This window comes from Protobothrops mucrosquamatus, unplaced genomic scaffold, assembly GCF_001527695.2.
Source record: "Protobothrops mucrosquamatus isolate PMUCROS unplaced genomic scaffold, P.Mucros_1.0 scaffold3543, whole genome shotgun sequence".
In the NCBI taxonomy this organism is placed as follows: domain Eukaryota; kingdom Metazoa; phylum Chordata; class Lepidosauria; order Squamata; family Viperidae; genus Protobothrops; species Protobothrops mucrosquamatus.
In genome coordinates this window covers 58,135-84,666 of record NW_015389511.1, presented here as the reverse complement: position 1 = coordinate 84,666, position 26,532 = coordinate 58,135, and the positions used below count along the sequence as shown (strand labels likewise).

Genomic DNA, 26,532 nt, shown 5'->3' with positions numbered 1-26,532 from the left:
TGGACACTAGCATTCAGTTTTGTAGCATATAATCATTTTACTCCAACCAGTCAACTTCATCAAATTCTGAATCATCTTCTGAATCACTGTATTCCACAGCAATGCGGCGAGACAATATGGTGGCGACATCATTTTCGACACGCTCGTGTTTAGCTTCTTGTTCACGTTGCTCTTCAACCTTACGCAACTGAATACCTAGAATATCACCAAAAAATTATAAATAACTAACATGTATTTTGCAAGCCATCTATATTCGGCATAACAACATGGACTAATTTGTTTTCCATAAGAATCTTCAATTAACAGTATGCACTTTTATCGCTTACTTAGAAGTACCTAATTTTTTCTGGTTCAGATAATTCTCAGACCTCTGAGAACACATCATGGGCACTTTTAACAAATGGCTACCAATGAGATAATCTCAGTCATAAAACACCTGTTTAGTAGAAGACAAACTTTTAAAAGTTGATCCTGTCACCTTACCTTTCTCTTTTTTCCTAACAACAACAACAACAAAACAAAAAGACAAAGATGGCAACTTCCCAACAACTGAGCCATTCATACAGTCATTTTCTACAAATGCCTCTGGGCAGTACACGTCCTCAAAAACATTCTTGGAAATAGATTTTTTTTTTTTAGGCTGTCAAACAATTTTACATATTATCCAGTCTCTTGTGGGTGACCAAAACCATCTGTTATTTAAGGGGTCCCCATTTTTTTTGCTTGTGTCAGCAGGCTTATATATTATTTTGACATCATATTGTAAGTCCTCTAAAAAAAATGCCCCTCATGGTTGGTATGGATGATCACAAAGCATTTACTGGAAAAAAAAATCAGGTACAATTGTTCTCTATTATCCTTTTAGCTTCTTAAGATGTTCTTTTAACACTTCAACTTTTCTTGTTGTTTTTCTGAGATGATGGGCACACTCCCAAAGAAAATACTGAATTTCAGCCCCTCATTATTTTATTTTCTGAATCTGCCTCAAAGGTGCAACAGAGGCACTGTTGATAGTGCAGAAATGCCTGAGGCTGGTGTTGTGCTTTGCTTTACAACATGCTAGCTTCCCAAATCTATTTATTTATTTTAAATGGCAAGAATAAAAATAATCAGATCCAACTAAGTAAAGCATCGAGCTGGAGAGGGAACCAGCCTCAGGCACTATGCTGTGTACTTTGTACCATTAGGCATCTTGTTTGGGACATACAAACTAGTTCGATAAAGAAGGGAGAAGAAATTAAGAAGGAAATTGTTAAGTTATTCTTTAACTATGGACAGAAATGTATGAATGTAAAATGCAATTACAAAAATAGGATCATTACAGTAATAACCTTCATAAACTTTAAAGTAGAATATTAATATTTTCAATTAAGAATATACCAATTGATTATTAATGCAAACTGCTGCTATACAAAATGTTCCAAGGTCTGGGTGCTGCTGATTTAAAAGTGAAGCAGCACAGTTGCATGGGAAGCAAATTACAGCAAAGTGGTTAGATAAAGTAAGATAATGGATATGGATTATTTTTATAGAAATTTAATAACAAAAGATATTTCAAAAGCTTCCTTGATAAATATTCACTTCTTGGCTGTAAAATATTTTGGGGGAAAAATGCCGTATAAATTATAGCCTTAGAACAGGCCCAAACTTTCTGGTTCTTTCAAAACCAAGAATATACCATGTTTATTAGAAAACAAACCCAATTCTGATCAAGATTCCTGAATTTCAAATAGTTTAAAATATAAATCAGAATATAGTTTTATCTAGTTATCCACTCCTTATCTCTCAATTATTTAAGTTAATAAAACAGTACTGAGAAATTAAGCTAGTCTGTCAACTGTGCTAATGATTTCAACCAAATAACAAAGCACAATAATATAACTGGCTTTTTTTTTTTTTTTTAGAAAAATAAAATCTTGTGAACAACAGAAAGAAAAAGCTGAGAGCAGCTGCTTGGTATGCATCAATTATATACTGGTTTTTGTCGTTGTCAAAACTTAATACTATATATAATATGCTTCTGGGACTCTTTCACAAACTATGTCCTCAACATTGCACTGTGCATGAACGCTTTTTGCTAACATTCATGTAGAGCTATTATGAACTCCATCCAAGGATAAATAACTACAGTATCTAGAATCAAGTCAAGTTTTTTTTAAAAAAAAATCCATATAGCAATTTGCTTAAGATGACATGCTTACTCTACGCTAAGTACACATAGTTTTTTTTAAACAAAAAACAAAAAACATTAAACCTGCAAAAAGAATATATACTTCATCAAGTGGGCAGCCCTGCTAATGGATCCACAGATAGCTAGTACCTTTTCGTATTGCTTCAAGGAGGACACTTCTGGCATCACTGATGACGGGTAGTGTTGATGGGTGCCGTTTGGGTTCAGGAACAGGAGTGACTTGGGATGGTGGGGATGGAGGCAATATGGGAAGGTGAGGGCCTGGGACAGTAGAGCTGGGCGGGTGAGAAAGAGTTGAAACTGGTGACGAGGGACGAATACCAGGAGGGGGCAGTGGAGGAGGAGGCGGTGGCGGAGGGAGTCCTTGCATTTCACTTGGCGGAACTGGAACAGGCTCACAGACTTGGGCAATTCTAGTGATGGGAGGAGAGGGTTGCGCTAAGGGAGGGGCTATGGGAGGTGGAGCTGGATGAAGAACTCCGGGAGCAATCTGTAGGGGTGCAGGGGGTGGAGGGACAGCTGGAGGTTGTAAAGCAGTGGTGGGAGGAGGGGGAGGAGGTGGCACTGGAGGGGGAGGTGTGGAAGTCATTGCCGATCTTAATGAAGAAGTAGATAGAGCAGATGGAAGGGGGGGAGGAGGCGGGGGAGGAGTGGGACTCACAAAGACTTGAGTTCTGCCAGCAGCAGGTGACTGAGGGCGATTTTCTGTCAAAGCTGCAGTAGAGCTGGGATAAAAAAAAATACTGAAAATGAGTACAATTAAAAGAATGGAAATTCGCTGTAATCACATTCTAGGTATCAATAATAATTTCAGAACGTGCAAATATTTTGAATGTGCAAATCAGTCATACTTGAGCCGGTTCCCAGTGTTCCCATATCTAACACATATTGTTTAACATTTAATTTCTGAAATTGTATAACCAATAGTTATAGTGTTAATCTGAAAAGAAATGATATATTTATTTGTATTTTTTTCCAGAGATGTCACATAATTATGGTTTGCTTGACAATATTTATTTTATTTTATTTTACTTTAGAAAATTTATATTGCCGCCTACTCTCACCTGGCGACTCAAGGATATAAAAACACCATATAACAGAAATAAAAATAATAAGAAAAATAATAAAATAATAAATATGGAATTTAATAAAGAAAAAGCATGTGAAAATGAGACTAGAATTCAATCAGTGTATCTATTATAACATAGCACTAAGCAGTCAAATCTGTCAAAGTAGAGAACATTTTGTTACAATAATTAAATAACTGACAATGCATTGCTTAAGATGATGATAAAATGTATTAAAATGTTTAAGAGCCCAGATGATGAATGCCTGGCATTAAGAATAAATTATTCAAAGGGAGGCAAGTTTCTCTTTTGAGAGTCCTCCACAGCAGGAGTGTGAAACACTGTCCTTCTTCCTTATGGTCACTCTCTACACCTCAGACTGAAGTAGAATTTGGAGTAGACTTTAGATTTTGGTAGATTTTACAGCAGGTGTAAAAATGGCAGAGCCAACATTATTTTTGCAGGCCTCAGAGCTTCCTCCCAGAAATGGGGCCCAAAACATTGGCCCTTATTCTTACATTTATTAGAATGGTACATGGTTTGAAGTGTTCCTAGAGTCATCATTATTACTGGAAATCAAGCAATCTTATTTGTTTGTTTGTTTGTTTGTTTATTGCTAGCTTTATATAACATCTTTCCTCCAGGAACTGAAGAAAATGTACATTTTCCTCTATATTTTCCCCAAAGCTGAAAGATAGTGGTGGCTCAGAGTCAGCCAGCAAATTTCATGGCTGGGGACAGACTTGAATCTAAATCTTCCCAATCTTAGTCTGTTGCCTTAACTATGTTACTGGTTGGTTACAATCTGTATTTTCATTTGGTATGCCGTAAGAGCAATTTAGATTTGAAAAATAAAAGGTGCTTAGAAGGACACATGGACATCCATGTCACTCCTCAGCAACTGTTTAAAAAGGCTGAACAACTGAGCAATCCTAGGAAAAGGTGAGTCTAATTGAAGGAGATGCTGACAATTGCAGTCTGCTACCAATGCATGGACCAAATCATTTTTACCTTTAGAATCTGCATCACTGCACAATTCTACTAGGTATAGCTTTTCTTGGACAGCATAGCCTAATGAAAGGGATTTACATAATGGTAGCTAATTGTTCCAATTACTATGATACGCTCTACAGGTAGGCTTTGTGTAGTGACAATAGGAACTGGCAACTTGGCTGTTAAATGAAGCAGTCCCTAAATGAAATGGTGACTGTGCTTGCAATCGTGATTCAACTTTCTTTTGCTTACAGACCTACAAAGGACATAAATGCAAAGATTGGTCGCAAAGTTACTTTTTCATCATCACTGTAATTGCTAACAGTTCCTATATGAGACAGTACACAAGGACTAAACAAGGACTACATGTATGTGGATTTCAGATTTTTCCTCCTCTTTTTAGTTTTAAGCTGAATATGTCGCTTTCTAGACTTTTATATTATTTTATTACTTCCATTTTGATGACTATAAATGTTGAACTGACTCATCATTAATGGCAATAAGTCTATTTATTAAATAAATGCATAGGAAAACCTCTAAGAACAAAGTACTCAGACTTAGCAAATAGAAAATAGGTATTTCACGGATTTTTGTTTTCTTACTTACTTATTTTGTATCTACAACTTATAGTCTGTCAGTGTCAGCTATTGCCAAGGCACTCTGACATTTCATTTTAAGTGCTTCTTACCTAACACAGGGTGGAATGGGTTTCATATCTCCTCCTCCATGCATTGGTGGGGGTGGGGGAGGTTCATGTGGTCTTACTAAAACACGCTCTTCTGCCCTGTTAAGAAGTTCATTCATTTGGCTGTATGGTAATGCAGAAAGAGAATAGGGTCCATCCATGTGTTCCACATATGCCTGCGGTCTGAACAGAAATAAATCCATATGTACATATGTTAAATTCATTTTAGTCTCTGATTTCATTGCCGTTGCAAGAAAAACATTTCTCTCCAAAGGAAAATTAGCCCACTATTTCAATACTTATGGAGGAAGAGGACATAAAACAGTTAGTAAGAGAAGGTCAATAAGGAAACTTAACACATGATAACGAAATATACACACCTGACACCTTGTTTTGTAATTGTCATAAACTGTGAACCCTGAAGATGTGCACTGAATGCAGGAACAGAAATTGTAAGTTCAGTTTTGCTAACTCCAAAGCAAATAGCAAATCATCATCATCACTGCTATTATACACACATACACATATAAGAACAGGAGAGGATTGTCTGGAGAGTAAAGCATTCAAAAGCCCTCTATGGAGAATATGGGGAAAAAAATTACAAGTCCAGTCATGAGTGTAAGGTGGCATGGCATACAGCAATGATCTATTACAGCAATGTCAAATTATGGGCGCTTCTAGTAAATTACCCCTAATTATAGAACGTAAGGATGACAGCTAGCTTGAAATTCATACAAACAACCTTAATGAGCTAGTTTCAAACTTTGAGTTAAAAAAACAAAAACGAACCTGGTCTCAAAATGTGAGGCAGGGCCATTAGCAATTTCAATATGCTTATGTAAAAGGCTGGCATCATCGTCCGCGAGTTCTGCTCCCTGGGCTAACTTCTGCCATTCTCTGCGCCTGTCGTGAGGAGCCCGTGGCACTTTTTCTGGTTCATGAGGACGATCGAGATTCTTCTGCTATTAAAAAAACATAGGAAACCTGACACTGAAAGAGTTCTGCTCAGAAAATAAAAGAATCCGCCAGAAACATATGTTTTCTTTTAATTACAAGAAGGATATAACATTGAAACATTTAAATTGTCCGTGATAATTCCTTCACATTTTCATCATTCAGCAGTATAAAATGTAAGTAATAAACAATGTACTTTAGTAATCATGGAATTATTGTACCAATGAAGGAGAATATTTGTAGCTCAGAGTTGAAATGAGGGGTCCTTGGTGCTCTCTGAGCTTGCTTGTTTCCTTGCATACGTTTCATTACCCTAACTAGGTAATATCATCAGTGCTTAGTCTGGAGTCTGTTTGCTGTCTGTTTATATTCTGGTGTCTTGCCTGTCTGGGTGGGTGGTGGCGCTCTTAGGGATTCTTTGGACTGTTTACTAATGGCTCTGTGGCAGTTTCTTGAAATTATTGGATATAACACAAAAAGGCGATCTCTAGTATTATATTTATTATAAAATACCTATAAGTTGACTATAGGTATAATGACTATAACTGAACATTATGAACTAATGAGTTTAAGATCTACGAGATGCTATAAGGTTGGTGTTATAAAATGCCTCCGAAAATAAAATCTACAAAGCTAGAAAGTATAAATTTATAAACTTACATGACCTAAAATATCCTGAAATAAAAATCTAACCAAATTAAAATATTATGCATTTCTACAAAAACTGAATCTTTATTAACAAGCAACTAAGATGAAAATATGTATACAAAATACTTTTATCAATTAACATCTCCTGGCTAAGGGTCCTGCCATGTTTTATATGCTGTCACATAGAACTTACGTGAACTTATTTGAATGCAATAACAACTGTTTTCTGGAAGCAATAAATGGATGTAAAATTAATCTGTACAGGCTGTCAGCCATAAAAGTAATGGGTAGATAAATGTAATACAAATGTCTTGGTAATAATTACAGTAGAAGAGAATGTGTTCAATAATTTTGACTCGACCATCATCACAATGACACAAATATTCCATTAGGGAGATCTTCCCACACTTTCCTTATAGCACACCCAGGCGAAGGATAGGGATAGGAGTCTGAGTGAAAACCCTTGTGTTTATGAATTTCTAACTGCATAAAACATGTTGCAAATGTTACTATATCTACTGCTTTTTACATCCATTGTAAGTTGCCTTATAAGCAAATCTAGATCAGATATACCACTTGAGACTAAAAGGCAAGAGATAACCTAAAACTAAGGAAGATAATTTATTCTGTTCCACAAGGCTCAGTATCTATGTACCAGCATTCATAGGCTAGCAATATTTATTTTTACTACTTTGCAGAAAGACTTTTGCTCGTGATTATAAAAATAAGTTTGAATCACTATGCTAACTCTGTTAACAACAGGGAAAATCCTTCTTTATACAAGCCAAAATCAGCAAGTTCATAATTTTCATTGCTAGGAACCAAAGTTCAATCCATTCTATTTCCCATTATAGAATTTATCATACGGGGGGGGGGGGGACTTCTACCTGACAGAAGTAAATATATCACAGGCCTGAACTGATGGAATGACGATTGATTCTTTTTTATCTAATTTGCATCTCTTCCCCATTTTTTATATGAATTTTTGATTTTCCAGAAGGCATTTCTACTATTTTTGCTGGTTCTTATTATTTAAATAAGCTTTATTATGTTTAGGAAATTACATGATTTTAATGGCTGCCTTAATGGGGCCACTTTTGTTTCATTGTATCTTTGGTCAAAAGCAGTATCTTTTACCTTCTGTTTTCTCTTTTCCTTTCTTTTATCTTCTGTATCTTGTAACATCTTTTCTTTCCATAGATCAAAGAAATATGAAGGATTCGTGTAAAATTTTAAACCCTCTTTTCCATCATCTCTAAAGACAAAGCAACATTGTAAAATGTTATTAAATACAGATTGAATGATAACATCTGAGATTATAACATCACCTCCAAAAGAAGAATACATTTCTAGCAGGATAAAGTCTTAAGCAGAGCATACCTACATACACAAACAGGGGAAAAAGTGCATTTTAATTTCCAAGGAAAATAACTGACACTCATCTATAAAGCACACGTTGAAGGAATGGCAGAAATTAAAATTAATGATGTTAATTCAATAGATAACCATATCTGGGGGCAATAACAAGTGGACCCAAATTTTAAATTATTGAATACACAAATCATAGCAAATGTTTCATTGTATGTCTAAATATTTAAAGACCATGTAAAATGCATTATGTAATGCCCATTTAAATTTTATTATTTGTTTCATGGATTTTGAAAAGGAACTTGAGTGCTAAGCTCATTGCAGAACTTTATGCACTAACTTAACAATCTGTTAATCTATACAACCCTATATGAAAGATATAAGCAAAAGGTGAATATAATAGAAATTAATGATATAATTTCTTAGTAAATAATTTGTTTGAAAGGTTATTTTGGTTGCAAAGTTCTAATCAGATGGGTTGAAAAAAAGAGCTTGAGAATGGAACCACATGCTTCATAATGAAGAAAATGCACTCAGCAGATGCTCAGGGGCAAACCAATCAAATATTTTATGCCCTTTAATGCCAGAAACAGGTTCTCTTCTTCAGAACATTACAAACAAAACACTTTAGCAATAGTCTGGGCTAGACTTGACTACAAGACTCTTTAGTTGCTGAAAGGAACATTCTGTGTACATAACAAGACAGCTTGGCCTAGAGGTTAAGTGCTGGCCTAGAAACCAGGAGTTGGTGAGTTCTAGTCCCACCTCAGGCAAGAAAACTGGCTGGGTGACTTTGGACCAGTCACTCTCTCTGTCCAGCCCACTTCACAGAGTTGTTGTTGTGAGGAAAATAAGAGGAAGGAGTATTAGGTATGTTTGCTGCCTTAAGCGATTTATAAAGTAATAAAGGCAGGATAAAAATCCAATAAATAAATAAATAAATAAATATATAAAAGGACTTTGATCCAACCTCTGTACAAGCTTAAGTGTGACATGATGTTTGTACATTACAGCTTGCTGCACGTGCTTTTCTTGTAGAAAGTTCCAAATTAAATCCTTAATATTTCCTAGTAAGACAGGAAGAACTGGGAAAATAAAGTTCCCTAGACATTGGCAAATACTGTACAAGGCAGGTAATCTAGATACTCAATTATGTAACCTTAGAATTATCCGTTGCTCTAATAATTTGTGAAATTTAAGTTGCATAGAATCAGCTGTATGGCTTTTGATGAAAAAGAATTGGGATCTCAAATGAAATCCTTGAATTCAGTTACAGATTTTTGAAAATTATTATCCCAGTAAATAATAAATGCATAATATAAACATAGGATATAGATTTTTGAAATGATAACCTGTAAGGGGTAAGGATGTTGAGTGGTGGTGGCTGTTCACATGTATTGTAAGTCTCCTGCAAAGGGATTGGAAGACTCTTGCGGTCAAAGAGCTGTTGATCTTGAGTTGTGGAACTTCGGAAAGCTTTTCTCATTGTTATATCTTGCAGTGAAACTGAAGAGAAGATAATTATTTACACAGTTGGTGTGTTAAGCTCTAGTATTCAGAGAAGGTTATACTAAAGTTTGCACTTCATAAGAAAACAGGACATTGGAATTGTTAGGATCTTCTCATTAAAAATTAAGGCTGTGTAAACACATCTCTCCTAAAAGTATTAAAGCGGCCACATACTTTGGAAGGTCACTACTCAGATGTCAAAGGCTTTACCTAATTGCTATGATATGTTTCTTCATTTCATTACATTGCAACCTTAACAGAAGTCTTGGTGTGCATGTGCACAAAACAAATATCTGGGAAAGCCTTCTAAGCAGTTATGCCAAGTCTTTTAGAAGACCTGTCTTCTTTCATGCTTCAAGGAGAAAAATGTTAAACTCACAACAACATGCTTTTCAGAGCAATGCTTTGAATGTTTCTACATAGTCAACTACAATGACAATTATGATTCTGTAAAGTGGAGGAAAAGAGACAGTTTGGTGTTGTGGTTAAGGCGTTAGGCTAGAAATCAGCACAAAGCCAGTTGGGTGACCTTGGGGCAGTCACACTCTCTCAGCCCTGGCAAACCACTTCTGGAAAACCTTGCCAAGAAAACTATAAGAACTTGTCCAGACTCTCTCCAAGAATCAGACATGATTGAACAGAAGGAAAAAAGTGGACGATTTTGTGCTCATTGAGGCAATGATCATTCTGAAATTAGAACAAATATTACTATGACAAGAAACCATAAGCAATTGAAATTGGAAATAAACAGCTTAACAATTTTAGAATACGCTGCTACAGATTCTTTGAATGTGGTTCTGAATTGGCTGAGTAGCTGTCACCACTTTATTATTTTTATGCAACACATTGTTAAAGTTTAGCATATAAGTTAGACTACTGGCATCAATGATTTTTCCCAAATTGTTTCCTCAAAGCTGATCAGAATTGATTCTTTATAATGGCGGACATTTTGCTAATGGAAAAAATCTTCAAAATGAATGGAAAAAAGCATATATGTGTTACAAGGTAATTTATCAATCATACATGTGTTTCTTGGATGTGGCTCACATCTAACATTGACTATAAATTCAGGTAGTTATCAAAATTGAATATACATTTCTGCTGCCTATAATTTATTTAATTGAATTTAATTAGTAATGTGTGCATTAATCTATAACTGCATGTTTCATGAAACTAAATTAAACGTATTAATTTATGTGATGGCAATTTTATGTTAGGCACTTGGTTTTATCAGATGCGAACTAGTAAACTGGGGTTCTTCAAACTGATGGTCCTTAAGCAGACCAAGCTGGCTAGGTATGACAGAGGTTATAGTTCAACACATCCAAAAGAATATCATAGTGGAAATACTATGATAGCTGGTTGGACTAAATACTTTTAATACTTTCTATCTCTAAATTTATTGATTCTAAAGCTATTAACTGAAATAGCCCATACATTTCTAAAAGAGAAGATGAATTAAAATAGTCCTGGCTTGGAATGAAATTATGTAAGTTTGGTACTGGAAATCTTGGCACATGAATACTGCAAAATACTGTAAATGTTTTTTTGTAATTAAAATGATTGCAATTGTAATTAAAATGATAGAGTTATCATGCTAATTTGTTTCATTTTTTTTTAACCATCTTTCCATCTTTGGGATGGATAACATTTTTAAAACTCAAGGGAAAACTTCCTTAAATTCTTTCTTTTTTATGGAATAGCTGAAATTTCACTAGCATATATTACAGTGATGTCCAGATCATATTTCTGCTAAACCAAAGCAATATTTTTGAAAACACATTTACAGAAATTACCTTAAAGTGCTTAAATCTCTGCAGATAGTAAGCACTACTGATTAACTTTCAATTCCAAGTTCCCATAGTTTCCCGCTACGATTATGCCAACAGCCTAATCTAAGTGTGATTTATGTCTCCTACATTCTTTTGAAAAATATTTAGAGTAAAATATTTTTTAAAACATTATTTTAAAATGTATAAATATATAAAATATAAAATAAAATTATTTTATACTTTAATATCCTGTCTTTCCTCTGCAATTTCCAAAAAACATGCAAGGGCATCTATCTCCAAATTTTCTCTCCATAATAACACCTTAAAGGGGCTGTTTTGTGCTTTTTAAAAAAACCTTTTGCTCTGCAAAGCTAGCCTCATAGGACCCAGGAGCATGGGACAAAGGGACGTTTGGCAGGCTGTGGCTCCTTTAAGCTACTTTGTGCATTTTTATTTTTTTTTTTGCTGCTCAAAGCCAGTTCCATACAGTCCAGCAACCAGACCAGGCAAACCTCAGCAGCAGGAGTAAGAATATGATAGCAAAGGTGAGAGGGGACAGCAGAGCACAGAGTGTGGCAAGGTCTCAAAGTGCAGGGTGTGAAGGCAACTGAGATTGGGCTGGGGTGGGCTGGCACTCTTACTGAGGCTTAGAGCTGGGAGGGACCTCCAAATGGCTTGGACTGGGGTGAGTTCTCACTTAATGACCTGTAATTCTCAATTAATGAACACAATGGGAGTGCCAGGTTTTCCATTTTAAGTCAGTGCAGTTATGTGATTCTTGCTTTACACCACACCAATTTCCCAGTCCCAATTATGATTGTAAGGTGACTCCCTATATCCAAGCAGCTCCTACATCCCTCCTCCTCCTCCTCCATCTCACCCTTTCAGAAAAATCTATCATTTCCACAAAAATGATAGATTTCTTTCAAAATGTCACACATTTTTTTTCATAAACTTCATTGCTGATTCTCCATTATCATCATTCACTAATATATTACCAGTATATTACTCCACTAATATATTTTCTATTGCACTACAATTACTGCTATCTTTATATTGTGCTTTTTCCTGAAGGAGCCCAGAGCAGTACACAGCGGATCTAACTACCTGTCTCAGCTTGAAAAATATAGCAAAACTGTCTTTTCCAGGAATAGGCACACGGTGGCTACCAAATCAAAGCTGGGGCTTCCTAAATACCATTACCAGCTCAAGGATTATACCCAAGTCACGAACAGAATTTTTTGGAAGAAATATATTCATATTCAACTAGTTTTGCAATCATGAAACAGAGACCTACCACTTATATTTTTGGATCAAATTTCAGTTTCTTCATCTAACCAATTAAAAACCTCAGGAGTTTTTACAAATCAATTATATCACCATTTGTTAGCCCTTGCGCAGGACTCTCAGCCCTGACATGTATCAGCATGGCAACTACTTTATGGCAAATATCTCTTGAAATCTGCTTTCAAAAAGACCTAACTGAAATTTGATCTCTCAGAACACAGATTATTCAGTGGAATACTGAAAACAGCTTTTACATGTTCTCAATCATGTATTTTATGTTCTCAATGGCATATTTTAAAGGCTGTTTATACTGGTTTGCTTCAGATTTATTAGCGCAACATCTGCTAACTGGAAATAATAGATAAAAGTGTCTTCAGTACCAATATTTACAAATGATGACCACGTCTGGTGCAAGCCATAAAGTAATGCATCAACTATTTTTGTAAAAACTCACGCTCTTCTTCCTTTGGATCAAGTTGTGTAACACTGACAGATAAACGATCCACACGTTCTTGTAAGGAATTCACTCGGAAAGAAAAACTATGTGCCTCATTGAAAAGTTCTCCAAAGATATCTTCTGCATATTTACCTGCAAAAGGAAGTTTTTAAAAATAGGGCTAAGAATATGAACGTACTTCAAAGGACTTGGATTGTTATATCATACTTTCGTTTTAGACAAACATCGCGCAAAAAAAAATGCAGGCTTAAAAATGTCAAGATAATATGATATCTATATTGGTCTATTGCAGTGATGGCGAACCTTTTAGAGACAGATTGCCCAAAAACTGCCCCCACCCTCGTCCCTGCTCTGCCCTGCCCACTGGGCCACCCACCACCTCCACAGCCCGCCACAGATCATCCAGGCAGGCCAGCAGCGCCATGGCGGCCACGCCCTTCGCCTGTGCCCTGCAGTATCATCTGCACGCAATGGGGAGCAAAGGCGGTGTCTTGTCCCCACTGCCCAGCTACCATGTCCTTGGCTTCACTGCTTCGTGTGGGCCTTGCCCAGGGGCAACTCTCCTCTGGGGGGGGCTGGTGGTGAGGAGGGGGCCATGGGAGGAGGCGGGGCTGGGGACGGTGCATGTGCCCACAGAGAGGGCTCCGAGTGCCGCCTCTGGCACCTGTGCCACAGGTTCACCACCACTGGTCTATTGCATTGAAAGCAACAGTTTTGTGGCACTTAGACTAATACTTAGGAGAAACTTCAATAAGTATTTCTTATTGGAGTCCTGTATATAGTCACAAATGAAATGCCCATTAACAGCAGCTTGCTCAAGTCCTTAAGAGCTTGTATGCTTTATTTCATGATACAAGAATTATCCAATTTTTCTCAATAATTTTCCTGGGTGTTTTTTCGGGTGTTTAAGCATCTTGGGTTTCTTTCCCCCACTGCTCGGAGCTATAGGTATTTATTATTATTATTATTATTATTATTATTATTATTATTATTATTATTTTAATTTCTATACCGCCCTTCTCCCGCAGGACTCAGGGCGGTGCACAGCATATTAAAAACAGATACAATAACAATATACAAAAATAAAACCCTTCTAAAACCAAATTAAAAACCAAATATTAGAGGCTGTGTTCCAATTAAAATTATACTTANCTTCTCCCGCAGGACTCAGGGCGGTGCACAGCATATTAAAAACAGATACAATAACAATATACAAAAATAAAACCCTTCTAAAACCAAATTAAAAACCAAATATTAGAGGCTGTGTTCCAATTAAAATTATACTTAAAATCGTCCCTAAATAAAATCCTCCTTAGGTCAGGCCCGCTTGCTGGAAAAGCCATGTCTTGAATCTGAAACCTGCATGACTGCTATGTATTATAAATGAAAGTCTGTAGAAATGTTATTAATGAAATAAAATGGATTCCAAAACTATTTTAATCAAGAGAAAGAATGGAATGTTCATGGTAAGATTAATGCAACTAAAAGTGCAAAAATATCATCATAGTAATAAAATAGCACTGAAGTATAGTGGTTATTTATTCATAATTCCATACACGTGTGCAACCCCTCCCCCCACAAATGCTGAACATCTAGCAGCTTTAAATATAATTATTTTGACTAATAAGTTAAGTATTTTACTGAAGATCCAAACAGAATTGCTGAATATCTGAAACCCTATTATAGTTTCTTCTATCTGGAGTAGCAATAGCTCTTAGCAATAGCATTAAGACTTATATACCTTCACAGTGCTTTACATCCTTCTCTAAGAGGTTTATAGAGTCAGTTTATTGCCCCCAACAATCTGGGTCCTCATTTTACGACCTCAGAAGGATGGAAGGCTGAGCTGATGAGACTCGAACTGCCAAACTGGTGGCAGCCAGGAGTCAGCAGAAGTTGCTTGCAGTACTGCACTCTAACCACTGCGCCACCACAGTTCATGCACAAATATTATTTCTTACATTTAGTTCTTTGTATTCAACCTCTTCCTGGAAGAATCACTTTGAACGGCTCCTGGAAGAATCACTTCGTGAGCACTCCATCACTGGAGATTTTTAAGAAGAGACTAGATATTTACCTGTCTGAGACAGTATAGGTTCTCCTGCTTGAGCAGGGGGCTGAACTAGAAGACCTCCAAGGTCCCTTCCAGCTCTATTCTATTCTATTCTATTCTATTCTATTCTATTCTATTCTATTCTATTCTACTCTACTCTACTCTACTCTACTCCACTTTGTTGATAAAAAGTCATTTAATGATTTAGTTGGAAGAAAAAAAGATGCAAGAAAATATTTCAATTTTAAAGGGAATTTTTATTTATTGACCTGAAGAAAACCTTTTAACTATTGCAGATTTAACATAGGCATATGCATACATGTGCGTGCACGCATGCATACACACTAACATTTTAAAGCAACTATGTCAGGGTTAAAACCCTGTAACTCTAGTCAACTCTAATCAATCTTTTATAATAGATACATATACGATACTTATCACTGGTATTCTCATAATACTGTTCCAAGAAATATTCACACTTTTCACTTGAAGAGTGCCATGTATGGGACAATCTATTTAAGGGTAGTTGAATCCGGAATTTGATATCTTCTCAGGATATTTGAAACTTCAACAACTAATGTAGTCATGAGACTCAAGATGATTATGTTAGAAACTCAATGAATAATCCATGTGATGATATATTTGTTTCACACATGCTGGTCCTTGTTTTAGTTTCCACAGAGAAAGACTTCAATTAAATCTACAAATGCTGCTTAGAATCATACTTAGTGACATTTAGAAGCCTACACAAGTTGGCAGAACATGTTCAAAAATATTAATTGATCTTAACAGCAGCAACAACAAAAACCCTCTATGTGCTTAAATTAATGTAGGTCTCTTCACTAAAAGACAGCCAACCCAGCAGTTTTTTTCCAGAATGCTATCAGGCTGTAAGATTTTGCCTGCAGAGTCCAGCATCACTGTAAGCATAGATTTTTCTAACTGTACAGATATTGTGCATGTATAAAGTGTTCTAAGCTTAGAGTATCAATTTCAGATGTTCTGGGCTCAGAATAAAATGCATTTTCTGTCTAAACCTCAATAGATTCCCTGGCACAAAACTGGAAATCAAAAGGAAAAACAAATGAAATAGAAAGCTTACCCAAGCTAATAATAAACATAATATTCACAGAGCATTAACTTGTTTAACGACAACCATGGGATCATTTTTTATTTCCCCCTTTCTCCTTCATTTACAAATTATTTTACCATTGACTTGATGAATAAAATCATGGCTCAGTATCAGATTATCATGAAGATCAGTTAACAAAATAGGAGAGGGAGGGAGGGAGACAGAGAGAAGCTAGAATAGCCTGGAATTTTTTTGGGGGGGGGGGGGGGGAAGGAAAGCTACTATTTACTTTAATTTGGGAAACAACTGCTGTGGCATCAAGCCATCAATGATATGGTCAATCTTAAATAACTTGCAATGTAAGTTATTTAAAATTATTTAAATAGCATGCAAGATAAAATAATCAATAGAGAAAATAAAGGCTAACTAGAAGATGGAGAAAATTAAAAAAAAAATGCACAATCATAAAATGTCATTAAGGCAAGTACCAGGAAAACATGCTTTCAATATTACACAGCCAAAATACAAAATTTTGAAAGCCCTTTATTCAGTAAACTTCAATTATATCTTACGTAGTAAGAGGGCCTTAGAAAGGTATCTAATAAAGATATTATAGAGGGAGGATGCTTTACTTCTGAAGAGCTTTACAGATCATAAGCAATATTCTGAATTTAGCTCAGGAGACCATCTTATGCAGGTTTTTTATGTAGCACAGCTAGACAACCCATGATCCAATGGGTCATCCTTTTAGTGATATTCCCTTACCAATACAGAGAAACTTCTTTGGCACTAAAGGATATTATTTGGAAGATGCAGTTGAATTGATTTATGTTCTTCCTGAACATTTTTGCAATAGATGCATCATTGCTATATAAATTTGGGTGTTTATTAGATAGAGGTTGCAAACTGCCGATCTTAATCTTTCCCTTCATTCATCATTGATATATCAATTTAGGAGTTTATTAGACAGAGATTGCAAACTGCTTATCCTGATCTTTCCCTTCATATAGCAGAAATTGGCAGTTTCTCCAAGAATAGAAATGCATGACAGAGAGGGCAAACTTTGGCCACGGCAGTCCGAGTCTCATTGGCTCAAGGTTGACTCAGCCTTCCATCCTTCTGAGGTCGGTAAAATGAGGACNAATTTGTTTGAAAGGTTATTTTGGTTGCAAAGTTCTAATCAGATGGGTTGAAAAAAAGAGCTTGAGAATGGAACCACATGCTTCATAATGAAGAAAATGCACTCAGCAGATGCTCAGGGGCAAACCAATCAAATATTTTATGCCCTTTAATGCCAGAAACAGGTTCTCTTCTTCAGAACATTACAAACAAAACACTTTAACAATAGTCTGGGCTAGACTTGACTACAAGACTCTTTAGTTGCTGAAAGGAACATTCTGTGTACATAACAAGACAGCTTGGCCTAGAGGTTAAGTGCTGGCCTAGAAACCAGGAGTTGGTGAGTTCTAGTCCCACCTCAGGCAAGAAAACTGGCTGGGTGACTTTGGACCAGTCACTCTCTCTGTCCAGCCCACTTCACAGAGTTGTTGTTGTGAGGAAAATAAGAGGAAGGAGTATTAGGTATGTTTGCTGCCTTAAGTGATTTATAAAGTAATAAAGGCAGGATAAAAATCCAATAAATAAATAAATATATAAAAGGACTTTGATCCAACCTCTGTACAAGCTTAAGTGTGACATGATGTTGTACATTACAGCTTGCTGCACGTGCTTTTCTTGTAGAAAGTTCCAAATTAAATCCTTAATATTTCCTAGTAAGACAGGAAGAACTGGGAAAATAAAGTTCCCTAGACATTGGCAATATAGCATTAGCTAGGCCAGGAATAGATATAAATCATTTGCTTATGTATTATAAAAGAATATAATCATGATGAACAGTCAAACAAATACTGTACAAGGCAGGTAATCTAGATACTCAATTATGTAACCTTAGAATTATCCGTTGCTCTAATAATTTGTGAAATTTAAGTTGCATAGAATCAGCTGTATGGCTTTTGATGAAAAAGAATTCAGTTACAGATTTTTGAAAATTATTATCCCAGTAAATAATAAATGCATAATATAAACATAGGATATAGATTTTTGAAATGATAACCTGTAAGGGGTAAGGATGTTGAGTGGTGGTGGCTGTTCACATGTATTGTAAGTCTCCTGCAAAGGGATTGGAAGACTCTTGCGGTCAAAGAGCTGTTGATCTTGAGTTGTGGAACTTCGGAAAGCTTTTCTCATTGTTATATCTTGCAGTGAAACTGAAGAGAAGATAATTATTTGCACAGTTGGTGTGTTAAGCTCTAGTATTCAGAGAAGGTTATACTAAAGTTTGCACTTCATAAGAAAACAGGACATTGGAATTGTTAGGATCTGCTCATTAAAAATTAAGGCTGTGTAAACACATCTCTCCTAAAAGTATTAAAGCGGCCACATACTTTGGAAGGTCACTAGTCAGATGTCAAAGGCTTTACCTAATTGCTATGATATGTTCGTTCATTTCATTACATTGCAACCTTAACAGAAGTCTTGTGTGCATGTGCACAAAACAAATATTTGGGAAAGCCTTCTAAGCAGTTATGCCAAGTCTTTTAGAAGACCTGTCTTCTTTCATGCTTCAAGGAGAAAAATGTTAAACTCACAACAACATGCTTTTCAGAGCAATGCTTTGAATGTTTCTACATAGTCAACTACAATGACAATTATGATTCTGTAAAGTGGAGGAAAAGAGACAGTTTGGTGTTGTGGTTAAGGCGTTAGGCTAGAAATCAGCACAAAGCCAGTTGGGTGACCTTGGGGCAGTCACACTCTCTCAGCCCTGGCAAACCACTTCTGGAAAACCTTGCCAAGAAAACTATAAGAACTTGTCCAGACTCTCTCCAAGAATCAGACATGATTGAACAGAAGGAAAAAAGTGGATGATTTTGTGCTCATTGAGGCAATGATCATTCTGAAATTAGAACTACGGTAATATTACCATGACAAGAAACCATAAGCAACTGAAATTGGAAATAAACATCTTAACAATTGTAGAATACGCTGCTACAGATTCTTTGAATGTGGTTCTGAATTGGCTGAGTAGCTGTCACCACTTTATTATTTTTATGCAACACATTGTTAAAGTTTAGCATATAAGTTAGACTACTGGCATCAATAATTTTTCCCAAATTGTTTCCTCAAAGCTGATCAGAATTGATTCTTTATAATGGCGGACATTTTGCTAATGGAAGAAATCTTCAAAATGAATGGAAAAAAGCATATATGTGTTACAAGGTAATTTATCAATCATACACGTGTTTCTTGGATGTGGCTCACATCTAACATTGACTATAAATTCAGGTAGTTAACAAAATTGAATATACATTTCTGCTGCCTATAATTTATTTAATTGAATTTAATTAGTACTGTGTGCATTAATCTATAACTGCATGTTTTATGAAACTAAATTAAACGTATTAATTTATGTGATGGCAATTTTATGTTGGGCACTTGGTTTTATCTGATGCGAACTAGTAAACTGGGGTTCTTCAAACTGATGGTCCCTAAGCAGACCATGCTGGCTAGGTATGACAGAAGTTATAGTTCAACATATCCAAAAGAATATCATAGTGGAAATACTATGATAGCTGGTTGGACTAAATACTTTTAATACTTTCTATCTCTAAATTTATTGATTCTAAATCTATTAACTGAAATAGCCCATACATTTCAAAAAGAGAAGATGAATTAAAATAGTCCTGGCTTTGAATGAAGTTATGTAAGTTTGGTACTGGAAATCTTGGCACATGAATACTGCAAAATACTGTAAATGTTTTTTTTGTAATTAAAATGATTGCAATTGTAATTAAAATGATAGAATAATCATGCTAATTTGTTTCATTTTTTTTAACCATTTTTCCATCTTTGGGATGGATAACATTTTTAAAACTCAAGGGAAAATTTCCTTAAATTCTTTCTTTTTTATGGAATAGCTGAAATTTCACTAGCATATATTACAGTGATGTCCAGATCAGATTTCTGCTAAACCAAAGCAATATTTTTGAAAACACATTTACAGAAATTATCTTAAAGTGCTTAAATCTCTGCAGATAGTAAGCACTACTGATTAACTTTCAATTCCAAGTTCCCATAGTTTCCCGCTACGATTATGCCAATAGCCTAATCTAAGTGTGATTTATGTCTCCTACATTCTTTTAAAAAATATTTAGAGTAAAATAATTTTTAAAACATTATTTTAAAATGTATAAATATATAAAATATAAAATAAAATTATTTTATACTTTAATATCCTGTCTTTTCTCTGCAATTTCCAAAAAACATGCAAGGGCATCTATCTCCAAATTTTCTCTCCATAATAACACCTTAAAGGGCTGTTTTGTGCTTTTTTAAAAAACCTTTTGCTCTGCAAAGCTAGCCTCATAGGGCCCAGGAGCATGGGACAAAGGGACATTTGGCAGGCTGTGGCTCCTTTAAGCTACTTTGTGCATTTTTATTTTTTTTTGCTGCTCAAAGCCAGTTTCATACAGTCCAGCAACCAGACCAGGCAAACCTCAGCAGCAGGAGCAAGAATATGATAGCAAACGTGAGAGGGGACAGCAGAGCATAGAGTGGCAAGGTCTCAAAGTGCAGGGTGGTGAAGGCAACTGAGATTGGGCTGGGGTGGGCTGGCACTCTTACTGAGGCTTAGAGCTGGGAGGGACCTCCAAATGGCTTGGACTGGGGTGAATACTCACTTAATGACCTGTAATTCTCAATTAATGAACACAATGGGAGTGCCAGGTTTTCCATTTTAAGTCAGTGCAGTTATGTGATTCTTGCTTTACACCATACCAATTTCCCAGCCCCAATTATGATTGTAAGGTGACTCCCTATATCCAAGCAGCTCCTCCATCCCTCCTCCTCCTCCTCCATCTCACCCTTTCAGAAAAATCTATCATTTCCACAAAAATGATAGATTTCTTTCAAAATGTCACACATTTTTTTTTCATAAACTTCATTGCTGATTCTCCATTATCATCATTCACTAATATATTACCAGTATATTACTCCACTAATATATTTTCTATTGCACTACAATTACTGCTATCTTTATATTGTGCTTTTTCCTGAAGGAGCCCAGAGCAGTACACAGCGGATCTAACTGTCTCAGCTTGAAAAATATAGCAAAACTGTCTTTTCCAGGAATAGGCACACGGTGGCTACCAAATCAAAGCTGGGGCTTCCTAAATACCATTACCAGCTCAAGGATTATACCCAAGTCACGAACAGAATTTTTTGGAAGAAATATATTCATATTCAACTAGTTTTGCAATCATGAAACAGAGACCTACCACTTATATTTTTGGAACAAATTTCAGTTTCTTCATCTAACCAATTAAAAACCTCAGGAGTTTTTACAAATCAATTATATCACCATTTGTTAGCCCTTGCGCAGGACTCTCAGCCATGACATGTATCAGCATGGCAACTACTTTATGGCAAATATCTCTTGAAATCTGCTTTCAAACAGACCTAACTGAAATTTGATCTCTCAGAACACAGATTATTCAGTGGAATACTGAAAACAGCTTTTACATGTTCTCAATCATGTATTTTATGTTCTCAATGGCATATTTTAAAGGCTGTTTATACTGGTTTGCTTCAGATTTATTAGCACAACATCTGCTAACTGGAAATAATAGATAAAAGTGTCTTCAGTACCAATATTTACAAATGATGACCACGTCTGGTGCAAGCCATAAAGTAATGCATCAACTATTTTTGTAAAAACTCACGCTCTTCTTCCTTTGGATCAAGTTGTGTAACACTGACAGATAAACGATCCACACGTTCTTGTAAGGAATTCACTCGGAAAGAAAAACTATGTGCCTCGTTGAAAAGTTCTCCAAAGATATCTTCTGCATATTTACCTGCAAAAGGAAGTTTTTAAAAATAGGGCTAAGAATATGAACGTGCTTCAAAGGACTTGGATTGTTGTATCATACTTTCGTTTTATTTATTTATTTAGTTATTTATTTATTATTTAAATTTATATACCGCCCTATCTCCCTTACGGGACTCAGGGTGGTGAACAGGCAATAATAAAAATCACAATAAATATTGAATAAAAAGCCTGTTGTAAAATACCCCATATAAAACCCCTAGCAAAATACAATCAAAAAATGCAGTCTTAAAAATGTCAAGATAATATGATATCTATATTGGTCTATTGCAGTGATGGCGAACCTTTTAGAGACCGAGTGCCCAAAAACTGCCCCCACCCTCGTCCCCGCTCTGCCCTGCCCACTGGGCTACCCACCACCTCCACAGCCCGCCACAGATCACCCAGGCAGGCCAGCAGCACCATGGCGGCCACGCCCTTCGCTCGTGCCCTGCAGCATCATCTGCGCACAACGGGCGCAAAGGCGGAGTCTTGTCCCTGCTGCCCAGCTACCATGTCCTTGGCTCCACTGCTTCGTGTGGGCCTCGCCCAGGGGCAACTCTCCTCCAGGGGGGCTGCTGGTGAGGAGGGGGCCATGGGAGGAGGCGGGGATGGGGAGACGGTGCATGTGCCCACAGAGAGGGCTCCGAGTGCTGCCTCTGGCACCCGTGCCATAGGTTCGCCACCACTGGTCTATTGCTTTGAAAGCAACAGTTTTGTGGCACTTAGACTAATACTTAGGAGAAACTTCAATAAGTACTTCTTATTGGAGTCCTGTATATAGTCACAAATGAAATGCCCATTAACAGCAGCTTCCTCAGGTCCTTAAGAGCTTGTATGCTTTATTTCATGATAAAAGAATTATCCAATTTTTCTCAATAATTTTCCCGGGTGTTTTTTTGGGTGTTTAAGCATCTGGTGTTTCTTTCCCCCACTGCTCGGAGCTATAGGTATTTAGAATCTGAAACCTGCATAACTGCTATGTATTATAAATGAAAGTCTGTAGAAATGTTATAAATGAAATAAAATGGATTCCAAAACTATTAATCAAGAGAAAGAATGGAATGTTCATGGTAAGATTACTGCAACTAAAAATGCAAGAATATTACCATAGTAATAAAATAGCACTGAAGTATAATTGCTGGTCTATGACCGTAATAAAGTTTATTATTATTATTATTATTATTATTATTATTATTATTATTATTATTATTATTATTAGCACTGAAGTATAGTGGTTACTTATTCATAATTCCATGCACAAATGGATGGAAATACTGAACACCTAGCAGTTTTAAATATAATTATTTTGGCTAATCAGTTAAGTATTTTACTGACGATCCAAACAGAATGCTGAATATTTGAAACCCTATTATAGTTTCTTCTATTTGGAATAGCAATACCACTTAGCAATAGCACTTAAGACTTATATACCCCTTCATAGTTCTTTACATCCTTCTCTAAGAAGTTTACAGAGTCAGTGTATTGCCCCCAACCATCTGGGTCCTCCTTTTACCGACCTCGGAAGGATGGAAGGCTGAGCTGATGAGACTCAAACTTCCAAACTGGTGGCAACCAGGAGTCAGCAGAAGTAGCCTGCAGTACTGCATTCTAACCACTGCGCCACTACGGCTCATGCACAAATATTATTTCTTATATTTGGTTCTTTGTGTTCAACCTCTTCCTGGAAGAATCACTTTGAATGGCTCCTGGAAGAATCACTTCGTGGGCACTCCATCACTGGAGATTTTTTAGAAGAGTCTAGACTCTAGAGTTATTTACCTGTCTGAGACAGTATAGGTTCTCCTGCTTGAGCAGGGGGCTGGACTAGAAGACCTCCAAGATCCCTTCCAGTTCTATTCTATTCTATTCTATTCTATTCTATTCTATTCTATTCTATTCCACTTTGTTGATAAAAAGTCATTTAATGATTTAGTTGGAAGAAAAAAAGATGCAAGAAAATATTTCAATTTTAAGGGGCATTTTTATTTATTGATCTGAAGAAAACCCTTTAACTATTGCAGATTTAAAATAGGCATATGCATACATGTGTGTGCACGCATGCACACAAACATTTTAAAGCAACTATGTCTGGGTTAAAACCCTGTAACTCTAGTCAACTCTAATCAATCTTTTATAATAGATACATATATGATACTTATCACTGGTATTCTCATAATACTGTTCCAAGAAATATTCACACTTTTCACTTGAAGAGTGCCATGTATGGGACAATCTACTTAAGGGTAGTTGAATCCGGAATTTGATATCTTCTCAGGATATTTGAAACTTCAACAACTAATGTAGTCATGAGACTCAAGATGATTATGTTAGAAACTCAATGAATAATCCATGTGATGATATATTTGTTTCACACATGCTGGTCCTTGTTTTAGTTTCCACAGAGAAAGACTTCAATTAAATCTACAAATGCTGCTTAGAATCATACTTAGTGACATTTAGAAGCCTACACAAGTTGGCAGAACATGTTCAAAAATATTAATTGATCTTAACAGCAGCAACAACAAAAACCCTCTAACTATGTGCTTAAATTAATGTAGGTCTCTTCACTAAAAGACAGCCAACCCAGCAGTTTTTTTTCAGAATGCTATCAGGCTGTAAGATTTTGCCTGCAGAGTCCAGCATCACTGTAAGCATAGATTTTTCTAACTGTACAGATATTGTGCATGTATAAAGTGTTCTAAGCGTACAGTATCAATTTCAGATGTTCTGGGCTCAGAATAAAATGCATTTTCTGTCTAAACCTCAATAGATTCCCTGGCACAAAACTGGAAATCAAAAGGAAAAACAAATGAAATAGAAAGCTTACCCAAGCTAATAATAAACATAATATTCACAGAGCATTAACTTGTTTAACGACAACCATGGGATCATTTTTTTATTTCCCCCTTTCTCCTTCATTTACAAATTATTTTACCATTGACTTGATGAATAAAATCATGGCTCAGTATCAGATTATCATGAAGATCAGTTAACAAAATAGGAGAGAGAGGGAGGGAGACAGAGAGAAGCTAGAATAGCCTGGATTTTTTTTTGGGGGGGGGGAGGGAAGCTACTATTTACTTTAATTTGGGAAACAGCTGCTGTGGGGCATCAAGCCATCAATGATATGGTCAATCTTAAATAACTTGCAATGTAAGTTATTTAAAGTTATTTAAATAGCATGCAAGATAAAATAATCAATAGAGAAAATAAAGGCTAACTAAAAGATGGAGAAAATTTAAAAAAAATGCACAATCATAAAATGTCATTAAGGCAAGTACCAGGAAAACATACTTTCAATATTACACAGCCAAAATACAAAATTTTGAAAGCCCTTTATTCAGTAAACTTCAATTATATCTTACGTAGTAAGAGGGCCTTAGAAAGGTATCTAATAAAGATATTATAGAGGGAGGATGCTTTACTTCTGAAGAGCTTTACAGATCATAAGCAATATTCTGAATTTAGCTCAGGAGACCATCTTATGCAGGTTTTTTATGTAGTACAGCTAGACAACCCATGATCCAATGGGTCATCCTTTTAGTGATATTCCCTTACCAATACAGAGAAACTTCTTTGGCACTAAAGGATATTATTTGGAAGATGCAGTTGAATTGATTTATGTTCTTCCTGAACATTTTTGCAATAGATGCATCATTGCAATATAAATTTGGGTGTTTATTAGATAGAGGTTGCAAACTGCCGATCTTAATCTTTCCCTTCATTCATCATTGCTATATCAATTTAGGAGTTTATTAGACAGAGATTGCAAACTGCTTATCCTGATCTTTCCCTTCATATAGCAGAAATTGGCAGTTTCTCCAAGAATAGAAATGCATGACAGAGAGGGCAAACTTTGGCCACGGCAGTCCGAGTCTCATTGGCTCAAGGTTGACTCAGCCTTCCATCCTTCTGAGGTCGGTAAAATGAGGACNGTTTAAGCATGCATAATTTCTATTTTGAATTAACATTTAGTGAGATTAATTTACTACACTTATTACAGTCTCCTTTAGGTCTAGATTTGAAATTAAACCTACTTCGATTTTCTGATGGGTGGAATATGAGGGGGAAAATATTCCAGGAGAATGCAGTGATTATGGACCTATTAATTATGTTTTATATGCTCACACACAATATATATATATGCGTACATATTATATATACACACATATGTATATGTATACATGTATTATGTGTATTCTCATACTCACAATATACATAAAGAAAACTACACATAATACATTTTGTTAAATACATGGTATGGGAGAATAATGCATCTTTTTAAAAAAAAATAATGAACATGATGAAATAGGATTCAGGATAAAGCCACACAGATTTGGCCATATGAAATTTACCTTTAAAATAAATTAATTCTTAATAAATTAAATACTTACTTAGACTGCTTAATTGTCTTATTATATTTGCCAAGGAAATATTAGTAACACATTCCAATTCATTCTTGATGCCTCGTGGCAGAGCTGTATGACAAAGATATCTAGGGTCTATGTTTCTTTTTACCAGTGGCATTCTGAAATATCAAGCAGCTA

General features: G+C 35.9%; 1 protein-coding gene across 1 annotated transcript; it reads right to left on the bottom strand.

Moving 5' to 3' along the window:
• WASF1 (WASP family member 1) lies at positions 1–26,532 on the bottom strand. The gene is made up of 8 exons (XM_015827181.1): positions 26,380–26,532; positions 21,837–21,971; positions 18,170–18,323; positions 7,676–7,793; positions 5,726–5,898; positions 4,940–5,119; positions 2,321–2,916; positions 1–195 (listed from the first exon to the last, which is right to left on the bottom strand). The coding sequence occupies exons 1-8, from the start codon at positions 26,510–26,512 to the stop codon at positions 38–40; spliced, it is 1,647 nt and encodes a 548-aa protein (XP_015682667.1). The 5' UTR covers positions 26,513–26,532; the 3' UTR covers positions 1–37.

What these genes read in the sequence shown, in the direction of transcription:
- WASF1 (XM_015827181.1), bottom strand. Translation starts at nt 26,512, where the DNA reads ATGCCACTGGTAAAAAGAAACATAGACCCTAGATATCTTTGTCATACA. An exon ending in CCCATTCCACCCTGTGTTAG is followed by an intron (nt 2,917 to 4,939) that starts GTAAGAAGCACT and finishes TTTTTATCCCAG; the next exon opens with CTCTACTGCAGCTTTGACAG. An exon ending in CCTTGAAGCAATACGAAAAG is followed by an intron (nt 196 to 2,320) that starts GTACTAGCTATC and finishes GTGATATTCTAG; the next exon opens with GTATTCAGTTGCGTAAGGTT.